General features: G+C 33.9%; 1 protein-coding gene across 20 annotated transcripts in view; it reads right to left on the bottom strand.

The window, feature by feature from the left end:
• Nucleotides 1-1,057: 1,057 nt before the first annotated feature.
• Nucleotides 1,058-14,281, bottom strand: part of skd (mediator complex subunit skuld) — a 122,397-nt gene continuing 109,173 nt past the window's right edge. For all 20 annotated transcript variants that reach the window (XM_067789079.1, XM_067789086.1, XM_067789087.1 and 17 more), the window contains 2 exons: nucleotides 12,035-12,147; nucleotides 1,058-11,964 (listed from right to left, as the gene is read on the bottom strand). In XM_067789079.1, coding sequence (XP_067645180.1) covers nucleotides 11,581-11,964; nucleotides 12,035-12,147 — 497 coding nt within the window. In that variant the 3' untranslated portion in view covers nucleotides 1,058-11,580. The remainder of the gene's footprint in view (nucleotides 11,965-12,034; nucleotides 12,148-14,281) is intronic.

Below are 14,281 nucleotides of genomic sequence, written 5' to 3'. Positions count from 1 at the left end.
GCAGAGTTTCTGCAATTTCCTTAACCGAAGCCGTTCGCTTTCTTTCTCACTCGTACAAACGTTCACCTTCTGATTGGGAAATAGAAGCTATTACTTGTTGCGTCGTCGGTGGCGTTTCTTGCACTGGTGTTTGCATGTCTGTTCTCTGCTGCTGCGCAACAGGCGTCTGTACTGATGCAATAGTATCCATAATTGTAGTCATCATAGATCGTAGTTGGTCCAACTGTTCCTGCACTGACTTATTTTCGCTTATTGGCACATCAACTTCAATAATTTCGTCCGTACCCAAAAACTCAATTAAGCGTTGAATGAGTTCCGCTTTAGTTCCCCTTGTGGGCAAATTATTTTGTGCCAAAATACCCTTCAATTGTTCCACTTTGAGCTTTGTAATTTTAACCTTCTAACTCATTTATAACACGTTATGCGTTGCGCTTATTAAATGTATGTATGTACGTACGCGTTTCTCGTTTTTCTCAAAACCAACCAAAGTTTATGAGAAACGCGTTTTCCTTCCGCAATCCTGCCGATGATACACGTTATTTTTCCTATTGCTTTTACGTCGTTGCAATTAGAGAAAAAACCGAACCGATCCAGAGCCCGCTTCTGAAACTGTCAGGAATACCGTATTTTGAAATGAATTAACGAAACCGTGTTTAATTATAATACATTTAATAAAATTGATTAATTATTTAACAGAGTTAATGAATGATGTGAGAATATTAGTTTAATGGAAAATATATGTAGTTATTAAGTTGTGCAGCTTGCTTGTTTAATCTCTCGGAACCAACTAACTATTTGACTGTTCTTCTCAAGTTCGTAGCAGGGTTGTATGTATGGCGTTGCTGAAGATTGTATCAGGGTTGTTATTATTTGCCTTCGAGATGCCACACGTTTACAGAATGGACAAGAAAAAGAAGAAAAATGGAGGATAAAGGAGACGGGAATGTTATAAAAAGAAGAGAGGAAACGAGGCTCACTTTTAAAATGTAGGCAAATCAATTTTCGAGCAGATCAAAGTCTACCGGGTACAATAAAAAAATTTTCGAATTCGACTATGTGGATTTCTGAGAGTACAATTTTTTTATTTTGAAACTAAAGGAAATGCCTCATAAAGTCATAATAAAGTGGACCGTTTTGTTCGCTGAATAATTTATAAAAAAAAGTATTAAAACTTATATTTGTGTTAGTGTGCATTGTTGATGTGTAAGTTTGTGCATTTGGCATACATAATTATATGAGTAATGTTACAATAAATATATTATACAAATGTATATATACATATTTACTAAATAAATTGCATGTTAACTAATTTATTTAAACCTTTTACATTTCATTTTTTTTAGCTATTTATTCAATTTGTTTCTTTTTTCTTAAATAATAATTAGTTTCATATTCTATTTCTTAGCCACAATGCCTGCCTTATTGTATAACTTAAACTATACGCATACACATGCACAGAAAATTTGTTTCACGTACTACTTATCTAAATTTTGTTATGTATATATGTATATGTATGTACTAGTGCTTGTATTAAATTTGTTTTTGTATTAGCAAACTTTCTTATTTTCATAAATGACAATTGATCTCTTTCATATTTAAATTTAATTCTATATTGTGTATGTATAAATTATGCATACGTTTTAATTAATAGAAATACATTTTATTATTACTTGATTAGTTTAACCTAATTATCAATTACATACATGCATACAGTTTTGTGTATTTTTTATATTTCGTTTTTTAACTTTTTTCGTAGTTAGTATTTTTTGTTTTTTTTTTCTTTAACATTTTTTGCTTATAAATTCTCATAATATATTATACTTATTACTTCTATACTTATATATTATATATATACATATATATGTGTGTGTATAAAATTATAATTTGATTGTAACTACACTAAAACGAAATCGGCTTACACATATAAATACGTATGTACATATGTATATATCCTTCACATTACTTTGCTTTTAATTCGATTTTTCTCATTATTGTGTATTTCTGCCTTAGTTTAAGCATTTGTTGTTACGTCTTGCTTTTGCGACGTTTTCAAATATTGTGGCACTGCGGCCAGCCGCCTCTCATTGTAATAAAATCCTACCTTGCTTTGCGCATTTGCTTTTGTAGTTTTGTTCTTAAGTTTTTGCTTTTTCTTTTTTGTTAAGCATGTATGTATGTATGTATATTAGACTGGGTTGGTCCCTATACAAAAAAAAATTGCAAATGTCCGCCCCTAAATTTAAAGATTATGTTGAGAGGGTTTCGGAAAAAAAAATTTTTTTTGATCCTTCCAAATACAGCCGAAAAGGTTAGCTGACCTAATCATGTGAAAACGACTTCATAGATTAAAAGGACATTAGAAAGAAAAGTGAAGCTACTCAAGGCTAAAATAATGGCATATCAATTTTAAAAATCGAACGTCAAATAACCAAGTTATTACGAAAAAACCTTTTCGGCTGTATTTCGAAGGATAAAAAAAAAAATATTGTTTCCGAAACCCTCAACATAATCATTAAATTTAGGGGCGGACATTAGCAACTTTTTTTTGACCCAGTCTAATGCATATTATACTAGCATATTCATTTTAGTTTGTTTTTTTTTTCCTTTAAGTCTACCTGCATTTTAGCTTAAGTCTAAAATTATTTACAAAAAATATTAAATGGTTTTGCTTTTATTCTAATATAAATACCAATAATGCTTTTTCATTATTGAAATCTGGTGTGTCATTGCTTTTTCACTTTGCTCCTTTTATATGGATTACTTATTAATCAGTATTTTTTATTTACAATCTTGTGTGAAATATAAGGCAATTTATGTTTTTGCATTTAAAAATTAAATTATAATGAATGGAAACAATTTTATTCAATTGAGTACCGATTGCATGTGAAATGAGTGATTGAAGAACTAAATAATGAAGAGAGTACCAAACCTTACAGCTGTACATGCTAGCGGCGAACACGAAAATAACAGCAAAAATTAAAATAAAATTTTATTCATTTTTTATTAATTTTTTATTTTAGAAAAACCTTCAATAAAATCGTCAACTAAAACTGCACACTAGGGCGGGTCAAATTGTAATGGGGAAAAAACTTCAGGTTAACATCCAGTTTCCGAATCAATGCGTCATACTGAGTAATATTGTCCATGGGACCATAGGTCTGAAATGAATTTCGAGCCTCCTTAATTTTGTTAGAAAATTTTATATCCCAATCCGAATCCGAATTTGACATTTATTTTCATGTATTTTATTTGTGAGAGCCGCTATTCGGATTGGGATATAACATTTTCTAACAAAATTAGGGAGGCTCGAAATTCATTTCAGACCTATGTTCCCATGGTCAATATTACTCAGTATGACCCATAGATTCAGAAACTGGATGTGCCTTTTCAACAATAAATTTCACCCACCCTAATGCACACCCATATCAAAAACGTTTTCGAAAGAATTCTAAAAAGTAAAAAGTTCGAATATGTTGTTTCGAATTTTCTGAAATTGAGCATGCAGACTTCAAGGCGAATGCAGCACCAGGTGAAGTTATCCCATCAGCTGATTGCATCAGTCAAGGCGAATTCAGTTCCAGGTCTTGTTATCCCAACAGCTGATTTTCCATACAGCGCCTTGTACTTTAATATGCCAGTTAATCGAAATCAATTAAAATTTTCTTTTGAATTGGCATTCTTCTGCACGGCAAATTGGTCGAATTCGCTTTGCCACCACCCCGTATGGATTCGGCTTGATGGTCAGTTAATCGAAATCAATGCTAATTTTCATTTGGCTTGACATTCTTCTGCACGGCGAATATGGTTGAATTGTCTTTGTCATCACCTTGTATCGATTCGCCTTTGCACGTTTTAGCCCAATTTCAGATTTATAAAAAACAAGGCCATACGCTCTTCCTTTGGAAAGAAAATGTAAAATATAAGTCTGAAAACAAACATTCACAAAAGTGAATGCGTATTTCCGGAGACTATTATAACTTTTACTTTGTTAGACTAAAATTGATTAGGCTACATAATTGCATTATTAATAAAATTTTCAAAATTTTTAGCACAAAATTCTCATGCAGGTCTTCGAACACTTCTCGAATTTTCGGAAACGTATTTATAAAGTTTTCTGTTATGTTCGAATGTCAAGTCTCGGAGTGATTTTTTCAACAAACGACTGACACCATGGCGTTCTCGGAGAGTTGTTGCTGTCACAATAACAAAAATAACTCTAATTTTATATTGTTCGAATTTTGATCAATTTCTTTTACCTTGTAAAAAAGTTGTGGCCGAAAGAAATCAGTATGAGAATCTCAAGTGGAGTGAAAGAGTGTGAAGTGAAGATTTTTAAGTACATCGAGAGCGTTTTACTGCTGGAAAATGGTGGAAGCTGATTAATCCTATTAATATTCTAATCCTCTTTTACAATTTGCAAATACTTGATTTATAGATCGTTCAATCGAAAATAAGAGAAATTTCGAAATTTTGCAAGTGTGAATGCAGTTTTAATAAGATATTATTGACTAAACGAAGGGTGTTTTTGTTATTGTTGTAGCGATAAAGATACTCCCCGAAGATTTTGGAAAGTTTTATCGATGTTGATGGTCGGATTCCGGTAACAAGCACCATTAAGGTACAAACCCTACCATTTCAGGAGCGAATTCTGGTGAGCACAGTGAACCTTCTTGGTCATCCCGCCCCCTAGCTCCATGAAGAACTGGGTCGCCAGAACCTTGACTGCTAAAGAAATGGGATTTGCCAAGGGTAGGTGAAATTGCCAATTGGGATGGAGAAGCTTTAAATTGCGCTGGCAACCCCTTGAAAGGGTTGCGCTACACAACCCCTCGAATATAAGTGCTGCTAAGTGAAGGGTGTTCAAAGATAGCTGTATATTTTTTGGAAAAAGATGCAGGTACAGATTTTGAAAATATTTTTATAATTTGCCGGAAATTGGAAAGTGAAATCGTAGATTTACAGAGGCGAGTGATTTCGTCGTCTCATCCGTCTTTTTTGGAAAATATGATTCGCGCATAGTTATTACAGATTTATAATTTATCAGTTTCGCTTAACAAAAAAATATCCGCGTTTAGTGATACAATTGCAAAAACTTTTCAAATGGGTGGTTTCAAAAAAATTACTAAACATTTGAGCAATAGCGAGTCAAAATCATCTACTGCGGGTCAGTGGGTCAGAATATACCCACGGTAGGTATGCCTGCCGTAAGAAGCGTCTAAAATACCAGATTCCAGGGGTTGTGTAGCGCAACCTTTTTAGGTTGCCAGCGCAATATATAGCTTATCCAAACCCAATAGTCAACCTCACCTATCCGTGGCGAATCCCGTTTCATTAGCGGCCGAGGCTCTGGCGACCCCAAACTCCTCATGGATCTAGGGGGTGGGAAGGCGGGATGGCCAAGAAGGTAGCATGATGTTATAACAAATCGTTCCGTAGATGGTCGGGCTGGGTACCGGAACGTACCGGATCTGCATCCGGCAAAGGACCATCAACATCGATAAAACTCCCCAAGGCCTTCGGGGAGTGTCCTTATCGCTACAACAACAACAGTCATCTACTGTCCCATCTTCAAATTTGTATACCTAGTTGTGCTTAGCACAGAGTATTTTTTTGGTTCTTTTTTTTGTTATGACTGCGTTGCTAGACCTTGGTGTACTCCTTTCGCTTAAGCTGCTACTACTGGTTGTTGTTATTGTGTTAACAATGAAACAACAACACAGAGTATTTAATACTTAATACGGCCACCGTGGTGTGATGGTAGCGTGCTCCGCCTATCACCCCGTATGCCCTGGGTTCAACTCCCGGGCAAAGCAACATCAAAATTTTAGAAATAAGATTTTTCAATTAGAAGAAAATTTTTCTAAGCGGGGTCGTCCCTCGGCAGTGTCTGGCAAGGGCTCCGATTGTATTTCTGCCATGAAAAGCTCTCAGTGAAAACTCATCTGCCTTGCAGATGCCGTTCGGAGTCGGCATAAAACATGTAGGTCCCGTCCGGCCAATTTGTAGGGACAAATCAAGAGGAGCACGACGCAAATTGGAAGAGAAGCTCGGCCTTAGATCTCTTCGGAGGTTATCGCGCCTTACATTTATTTATTTATTAGTAACAGCTTAAGCGAAAGGAGAAGATAAAGGCCTCACAATGCATAAGTAAAAAAACTTTTAGAAGATATCGTAACGAAATTTGGCACAACATTAACCTGCTATGCATGTGAGAAAAATTGGTTTACGACAGTATACATTTTTATAAGGTTCGTTCAAAATTTGAATCCTTTCACAACGCTTTGTAAACCATAACTTGAACATTAATTGGCGTGTATAAAATCCTGGCAAAAAATACCCAAATCGGTACAGATAATCTAATTTCAATCATGATATTAACTTTTTGAAGTGGACATAACACGGCACCCATTTGAATTTGAATCAAAAAAATTAGAAGAGTAAAGAACCATCAGAACGAATAGTGGAGAAATTGGTATGTGATTTAATGGTTGGTATGTAATTCACCACTGGGAAAATTTAATTCAGGGTGCGGCAAATTTTAACGATCGACATCTTTTTTTTTTAAATAATCACAATTTATTTGTGAAATTTTAACCAAAACACTGCGCCGTTTTGGATAATCCTTAGGCAGGTATTGCAGTGAATTACACAGGCCGACAAAAATGTAACCAACATTCAGATGCAGAAACCAGACTATATATTTCGGAAGGTTTATGATGCGCTGAATCCAATTCATGAAACATGAAAATTTCAAAATGCGTTATGTCAGCGAAAAAAATTATATTTGAGCAAGCTCAACGCCATTTCAAAAAGAAGACTTGTATTTAAAGATGCCATCCTTCAATTTTGGTGAAAGAAAACATCTGCAAGGCTACATAACCTCAAATATGCGCAAAAACGGTATTTTTTGCACTTTTAGGTTAGGATATCTCGAAAACCAGAGCAGATGGAGCAATTTTGAGGCCAGATTTCGATTCATCGCATTAAAATTCTTCGAAAATATATAGTCCGGTTTCTGGGTCTGAGATGCTGTCGGCCTGTGTTACCTATCGCCAATTTAATACTTCCTATTGTTGTTCGTCCTTTGAAGATTCGCTATAAACTTCAACTTTATCTGATTTGAACGCTGTTTTTCACTGTTACTCTCGCAAGGAACTATTCGATTGGATAATGATATATTGTGTATGAAAATTATTAGGTTCTGATGTTGCTAACTATTTGAGCCCGAACGATGCTGGCTTTTTGCCAATCGGCTAAAAAGTGGGAGTTGGCCGATACCGATGACAGTTAATCGACTTGTTTACATAAGAAAATTACAAAAAAAAAAAAAAAAAATTGATGTTAAAAACCTGTCGAACAAATTTGGTTTCCTTAGCATTTTCTCAAATTTCTTAAGCTTGCAATTTTTTTTAGTGTAAATTTTAGTCCTACAAAGTAGAAGGATAAAGTGAGTATTTTTCTTATTATTTAGGAATTCATGAGCTAAGAGAAACTGAAAAAAAAAAAGAAACATTTACTGGCATATTGCGATGGCACCATTTCGAAAACCACCACGTAATCATCATCAGGCAATTTCATAATGTTATCAAAGGTTTCACCGAGATTCGAATTCCATGCAGATGCCTTAACCACTAGGCTATCCTGCTTGTATTTGTTTCCTTGCTTAATTCAGTTTATCTCTCTTCTTTCTTTTCAGTTTCCCTTAGTAAAAAAATAATAATTGAATATTCAATTATTATAAGCCGGTGTTCTTAGATAATAAGTATAAATTGAACACACCATTAAACAAGCAAACATAAGTGAGTATTTTTCTTAATTAAAAAGTTTGTGTGATTTTATTTTAAATTTTTCTGCAAGCTCTAGAGAAAATTTTCGAAATTAAGACTTAAAAAAAAATATTATTTATAATTTTGTACATATGTATCTGTTCATAAAAAGTTTTACAATAACACGAGCCGTACCCGTGCGCATCTTGCGCAACCAATCTAGAAGTCTCTTATCAAATATCAACAGAAATCAGCTGTTCTATCAATCAATTAAAACTTACAGCTTGCGCTGCCATCTGGCGTATGAGAGCAACTGCCGGTAATGCAGTGCAAATATTCACAATAGTGCCATAGTACAAATAGATTTATTTGTGTGCTCACAATCGTTTATTTTTAGCAAATTATTTTAATTAAATATAGCTAAACAAAAGCATTACGACCAAAATTGCCTAAAGCTCTCTAATCGCCCGAATCTCCATCTTTACAACCAAACCTTTATTTATAGATTTGGATTCCAAATAAGAGCGAAAAAGGGACTCGCACATAAAAACAGCAATTAGAAATAATATATATGATTGGTGATGTAAGATTTGACGAGAAAGAATCGACCATAAAAGGCCGATGCCGGCTCAGATACCAATTTTTAAAGCCGATGCCGATTAATCGGTCGGACTCTACTAACTGTATCAAATAAAAAGTAGGTTCAATTGATATTTTTCACCTAATAAGATAAAATGCCTTTTATAAGAAATCAAAACGTAGATATACAAAAAGTGAGATTTTTTCCACAAAAAGAAAGGAAATCTAAAACTTTGTGAAGAAAAAAATAAGACCATGCGAATTTTGCGAGGATTCAAATTTGCACTTTGTTCCACTTAAATGAATTGTACTAAAAAAAGGTTTCCTTAAACTTTAAAACAAATGTGGAAATTTTCATAGCCTTCTACAATTTTTTCGATTTTATAATATTTTTCGAAATGGGTTCTTTTAAAATTTTTAAAATAAAAAAAATTTACAGAATTTTCAAATTATGTTTGCTGTTTTTTTACTCAGAAGTGTATTTATACCTATATATTAATAAAAAACAATGTAGGTAACTTTATTGAGTATCTTTTTTCAGTCACATAAATAATTGTTCTTTATTAACTAATCTTTCAAATTTCAACATAAAAAAATATATATTAAAATTTTATGAAACGAACTCTGTAGTTCGACCACAGAACCAATTAAGACAGATCTTAAAAAAGTAAAGCGAAATTCATTTTCTTTGTTTTTTTCTTTTTGGTAATGCCGCTAACCAAACTAACAAGTATTGAACTTTTTAACAATGTGTGATTTTTTTTATTTCATAAGCTGTCTTTCAAATTTAACCTTGGTAAAATACTTCATGTAGAGGGTTACAGAACTCCTTAAAACAATTTTAATAATTTTGCTTCGTAAAAATTTTGCCTTCGAGAAAAAAAAAATTCCACTACAATTCATGCAAAAAGGAAATGGCGCAAACAAAAATTGACTTATTTGGCATTGAATAAGCTATTTGTAAAATGTTAAAAAAGATTTATTTTAATACGCTTTGTGTTTTTATATTTGTAGCAAAATTTTTCATTAGCCACTGTTTACACACAATATTTTTGTTGCTGGAACTCGTAACTTGCCGGAGAGGGAATGACGAGGGAAGCGGACGGGCACCGATTTTCTTGTTCTCGGCGACTTGCTTTGTGCTGTCTTTCTTCAGTTTTCAAATTGTGGATTTTGTAATTTTTTTCTTAGTGAGGAACTTTTTGTTGATTTTGAACCCACATTTTTAATAGGTTTATATGATATTTCTAATATTTCATAATAATTTTCAAAATTTTCAATAAGTGACAAAATTGTTTAGAAAGAATTGAAATTAAATGTCAAATTGTTGCTTAGAAAGATTGGCTGTATGTAAATATGATACACAACTTCAAAAGAGACGTTGCCGATGAGGTTAGGTTAGGTGGTAGCTGTCTTGGTAGGGGAAGCTCACTTGAACAACATGAAGATCCGTTGTGATACCACATAAAATAAAATAACGGCCACGTAGCTATAGCTATTTAGAGAATCATTGCGTAGCAACGATACGGTTTCGAATGAGACCGATCTTAACCTTAGATAAATCCTCCGGGGATCCAAGTGAGTCGCGACCGTAGTACTTTCGCCCATTTCTGGAAAAAGCTGGGCAACCAAGCATAAAGCGATTCGATGATGCTACAACAACAACAGCTTGATTCCTCCTCATCATCCTCCATACAGCTATAGCAGGACGGGGTTTTCAGTATATTGCGACATACCGCATGGATTCCCATTAGATAGTACCCTGTCAAAACCCCAATGACAATTAATAGCTAAGCCTTAGTGACACCAAATATTTCGGCAGACCTCCTGCCATCCACTTCCGGCCAAAAAGATCTTGCTACCCTGCAAGAGGCGGTGTCCGCCCAATGGGTGCTGAGCTGACTCGAGGCCCATCTATGCAGAAGAAAACCTCAAGTGGCCAGCGGATAATCGGCAACAAAATAGTGTGTGTGTAAACAGCGGCATAAAATACTTCCTTGATGACACTTTACGGCAAATCACATATTTTTATGGGTATAGGATCGGATGAAAACAACCTTTTTCAAAATTATTGAAATTTCTCCCTTCACGTAAGTTTTTCTTAAATTAATGTATTACCAAAACTTTTTATATAAGATGTGTTATGCGGGATCGAAGTCGAATCTTCGAAAAATCAAAACTTTTATACGTATTTTTGGATATTTAGGTGTCTGTCCATATAAACTTGAAAATTGTATAGCATTCAAATAAGAAATATCAATATTTCGACTTATTTTAAAACCGATAAAAAAAATAACGAAGATTCCGATTTCGAACTTCGAAAGCTCATACCTAAGTTTTCTAAGAGGAATTACTTCGTTGCTAATGTTTCAATTTTTTCTCAGTACACAACCGGGTGCTGCACAGTGTAATAGTTAAAAAACTATGAAACTTAGAAATGAGGTATTCGATAAGTTCTTAGTTTTCCTGCATACATAATTCAATTTATAATTAGTTAACAAGTAGAGAAAACAACTCACTTCACACCGCACTCTCTTTTAACAAATTTAGTTAAAAAAAACACGAAGTTGTGTGCTTCATAACATATTGCAGCGCATGTTTTACGAGTACTAAAAGACTCAAAATTTTGGAAGTTAGGCAAACGGAAGCACATGTGAGCGGTAGTGTTACTTTTGGTTTTGAACAGTGGACGCGTCTAAAGTGCTACATATACATATGTGTTTTAGTTTTAAATGTCATTAAATATTTGCGCATGGAATTTTCTGCTCATACATTAAAACAAAAAAATTGTATTTTCCTGTTGCTTGTGGTTCTCAACCTCAACTATACGATATATATCACAAAAGCACAAATCATTTAAACTTTGTAATAAATATACATACATATGTACAATACAACACAAAACAGTAGATTCCATAAAAAACACTATACCTTTCAATAAAAGGGGGAACTTGCATCAACATAGTGATACCGATCATTTAAACTATAAAATACCTAATAAATTTCAACATACATTGAATTTGCACTATTGACATTCATTTAACATAATTATCTTATAAAAATACTGCACTTTATTCTCTATTATCTTTTGTCCTATACTTTTGCTAAAACTCTTCTGTACATACATACAATATGTTTAATGCATACATATATATAAATACATAGCCATCGCACTTTTTCTATATACAAAGATATAAACTTTGTTTTTTTTTTTTTGTTTTAATTTGCAGGCTGTTTACATGATCGCTGCTGCCAGATAGTAAAGATCCATAAGCATTTGCACATTAATTGGTAAACATGAGAGACGATCATGCGTATTCGAATCCAATGCCAACCATGATAAAGCATTATAACCCTCTAATACAAAACGTAATACATCGGCAGTTAGTGAGGAATCTAGCGGATGATCTGTTGCTGATGAATGCGCATTTGTTGAATTGAGAATATCATCGGTGGTTTGTATATTCGGTACGTGTAGATGTAGTGCGGTTTTCAAAAATACCGGACAAACATCTTCTAAATGTGGACAGGCCGACCAAAACCATGAAGGCATTCGACCAGTTGGCGCTGTTGATACCATATAACCAACAGCAAGTGGTTGTTGATTGATAGAACCGACCTATTATTTAACAGAAAAAGTAAAAAGAAACGTTATAGCTAGATTAGAGATATTTATTGTTTAAAATTACCTCTTCAACATCCTGTTGCTGTGCAGAGTTGAAATTATTGCCACCGGCGCTTTGCCAACTGCGATTTTCATCAGGTTCAGGACTGCAGTGATTCGACATACGGCCAGGTTGAGCTAATGGTGAAAAGTTTAAAATTTATATTTACTAAACGAATTTAAGAAAACATAACTCTTCAAGTAAGGGTATCATCTAACATCATAAACTAATAAACATCAACATGTCCGGCCTTCACAAGTACATATTCCTATTTTTCCATAAACAAGCTGAACGTCACCAGAAAGGACATAAAAGCAGTAGATTTTATTCACTTTAGGATTGGGAACTGCCGAAAATTTTGATACCGACGCCAATGCCGATGTCATAGCAATAACTTTTTTGCCGTTTTTAGTAAAGCCACTCTTATTTAGATATTGTAATGAATTTAGTGAAACTCCGCTTATTTTACACCTTCTGCAAACGTTAGAATCGCTAAATTGTCGAATAAATAACTCCAATATTGAGTAATGCAATATAGTCTTTATTAGACTACTTTGAGTGTACTTCACAATAACTCTTACTTCATAACTAATTGTGTGTTTAAATCAAAATGATTACTGACTACTCAGCTTGCTGTGCTTTTATACTCTCTGTTGCCCTGTCCGCATATTTCTAAAAAATTCTAGACGTTTCTCCCTCTAGAATCTTCTACTTGGTTAGCAGCGATATGCGTGTGTATTTGTAGTTTATAGTCTCTCGCATAGGCAAATGCGTGTGTATATGTGAGTACTACTTCGGCTGATGATGACATTTGTTTATGAGTATCTCTCCGTTGCCTTGTATGTACGTGTGTAGACGGTGATTGATTTGTTTACGTACATACTGCTTAGTATCGGCTTAGTGATGGTAGTATCGCTTAGTGATACTAATATTCGTCACAATATTTTAAAAAATCATTTCAAATTTAATCTCGGTAAATGGCTTGATGTAGAGGATTAAATAAATTTGTAAACTATTCGAACCACTTTAGCAATGCTTAGTTCAAGGAAACCAGCCGAAAATGTATTCAAAATGGCCACATGGGTACCCAAACACGCGTATTTGTGTTCGAAGTCGGATCCCAACTTTTTTAGCCGTTCAAAAGTTATGTCGTTTTTACAGTAATGTTAATTAATTCGAGCAGTTTTCGCACGAGTTCACGAATAAGACTTCGAATTCTACAAATTGTCTGCTCTAATCTCACACATTTATACGTATCTTTATCGTTACAACAACAACTGGAACTCTACTAACAATAAAATAAACGTGAAAACTATCTACTAAACAATTTTGAGTCTCATGCATTACTGAAGTCTCCAGTGCTATTGGTGTCACTGGCGTCACTTTTCTAAACGCTGGGAAATCCATCCGTTTAACCATTTCACACAATAGTTTTTATAATAGTTGAACGAATTTCGAGGAATTCCGCTTATTCCAAACCTCCTGCTAACGTTCGAATCGCTAAACTGTTGAATAAATAACTCCAATATTTAATAATACAAAATGGTCTTTATTAGACTACTTTGAGAGTACTTCACAATAATACCTATACTTCACAACCAACAGCGTGCTTAAATCAAAACTGATTATCATACCTCAGCTTGCGCTGCTTTTATACTCTCGGTTTTCTCGTTCACCCATTTCTCCTAAGGTCTAGTAATTTCGGGAACTTCATGCTTAGCTATTAGCCATTTACATGTATATTTATAGTTTGTAGCCATGTGCGTATGTATATGTGATTACTACTACGGCTGATGATTACATGTGTTTGTGAGTATCTCTTCGTTGCCTTCTATGTATGTGTGTAAATGATGATTGATTTGTTTAGAGTGGCAGCTTGCTTTATTGTTGTTGTGCCTTTATTTACTTAGTATCAGCTTAGTGATGCTAATATTCCTCACAATATACTTCGGAGTTTTTATCAGAGCTTCCTCAAACCAGGCATTTTGATAATTGATAATTTTGCCTCAAAAAAGGTAACTAAAACAAACTCAAAGTCAGAGCTTGTTAGCAAATTTAAATATCTCGAAACGAGTTTTTTTTTGTTTTTGGAAGTTTTCCATACATGGCAACTCTACATAATTTTTTATGCATCTATGTAACAGGTGATGAGAACCGTTCCCTTTTTAAAAAAAAATTAAGTCAATTTTTATCCTAAGTTGAAACTTTATGAGAGAATAAAAAAACTCCTAAGTGACTCTACCACAACTGTTTGATACTAACGTAGTATTA

Source organism: Eurosta solidaginis, chromosome 5 (genome assembly GCF_040869045.1).
Source record: "Eurosta solidaginis isolate ZX-2024a chromosome 5, ASM4086904v1, whole genome shotgun sequence".
Lineage (NCBI taxonomy): Eukaryota > Metazoa > Arthropoda > Insecta > Diptera > Tephritidae > Eurosta > Eurosta solidaginis.
Note: the sequence above shows the minus strand (reverse complement) of the source record. Positions and strands in the feature narration are given on the sequence as shown.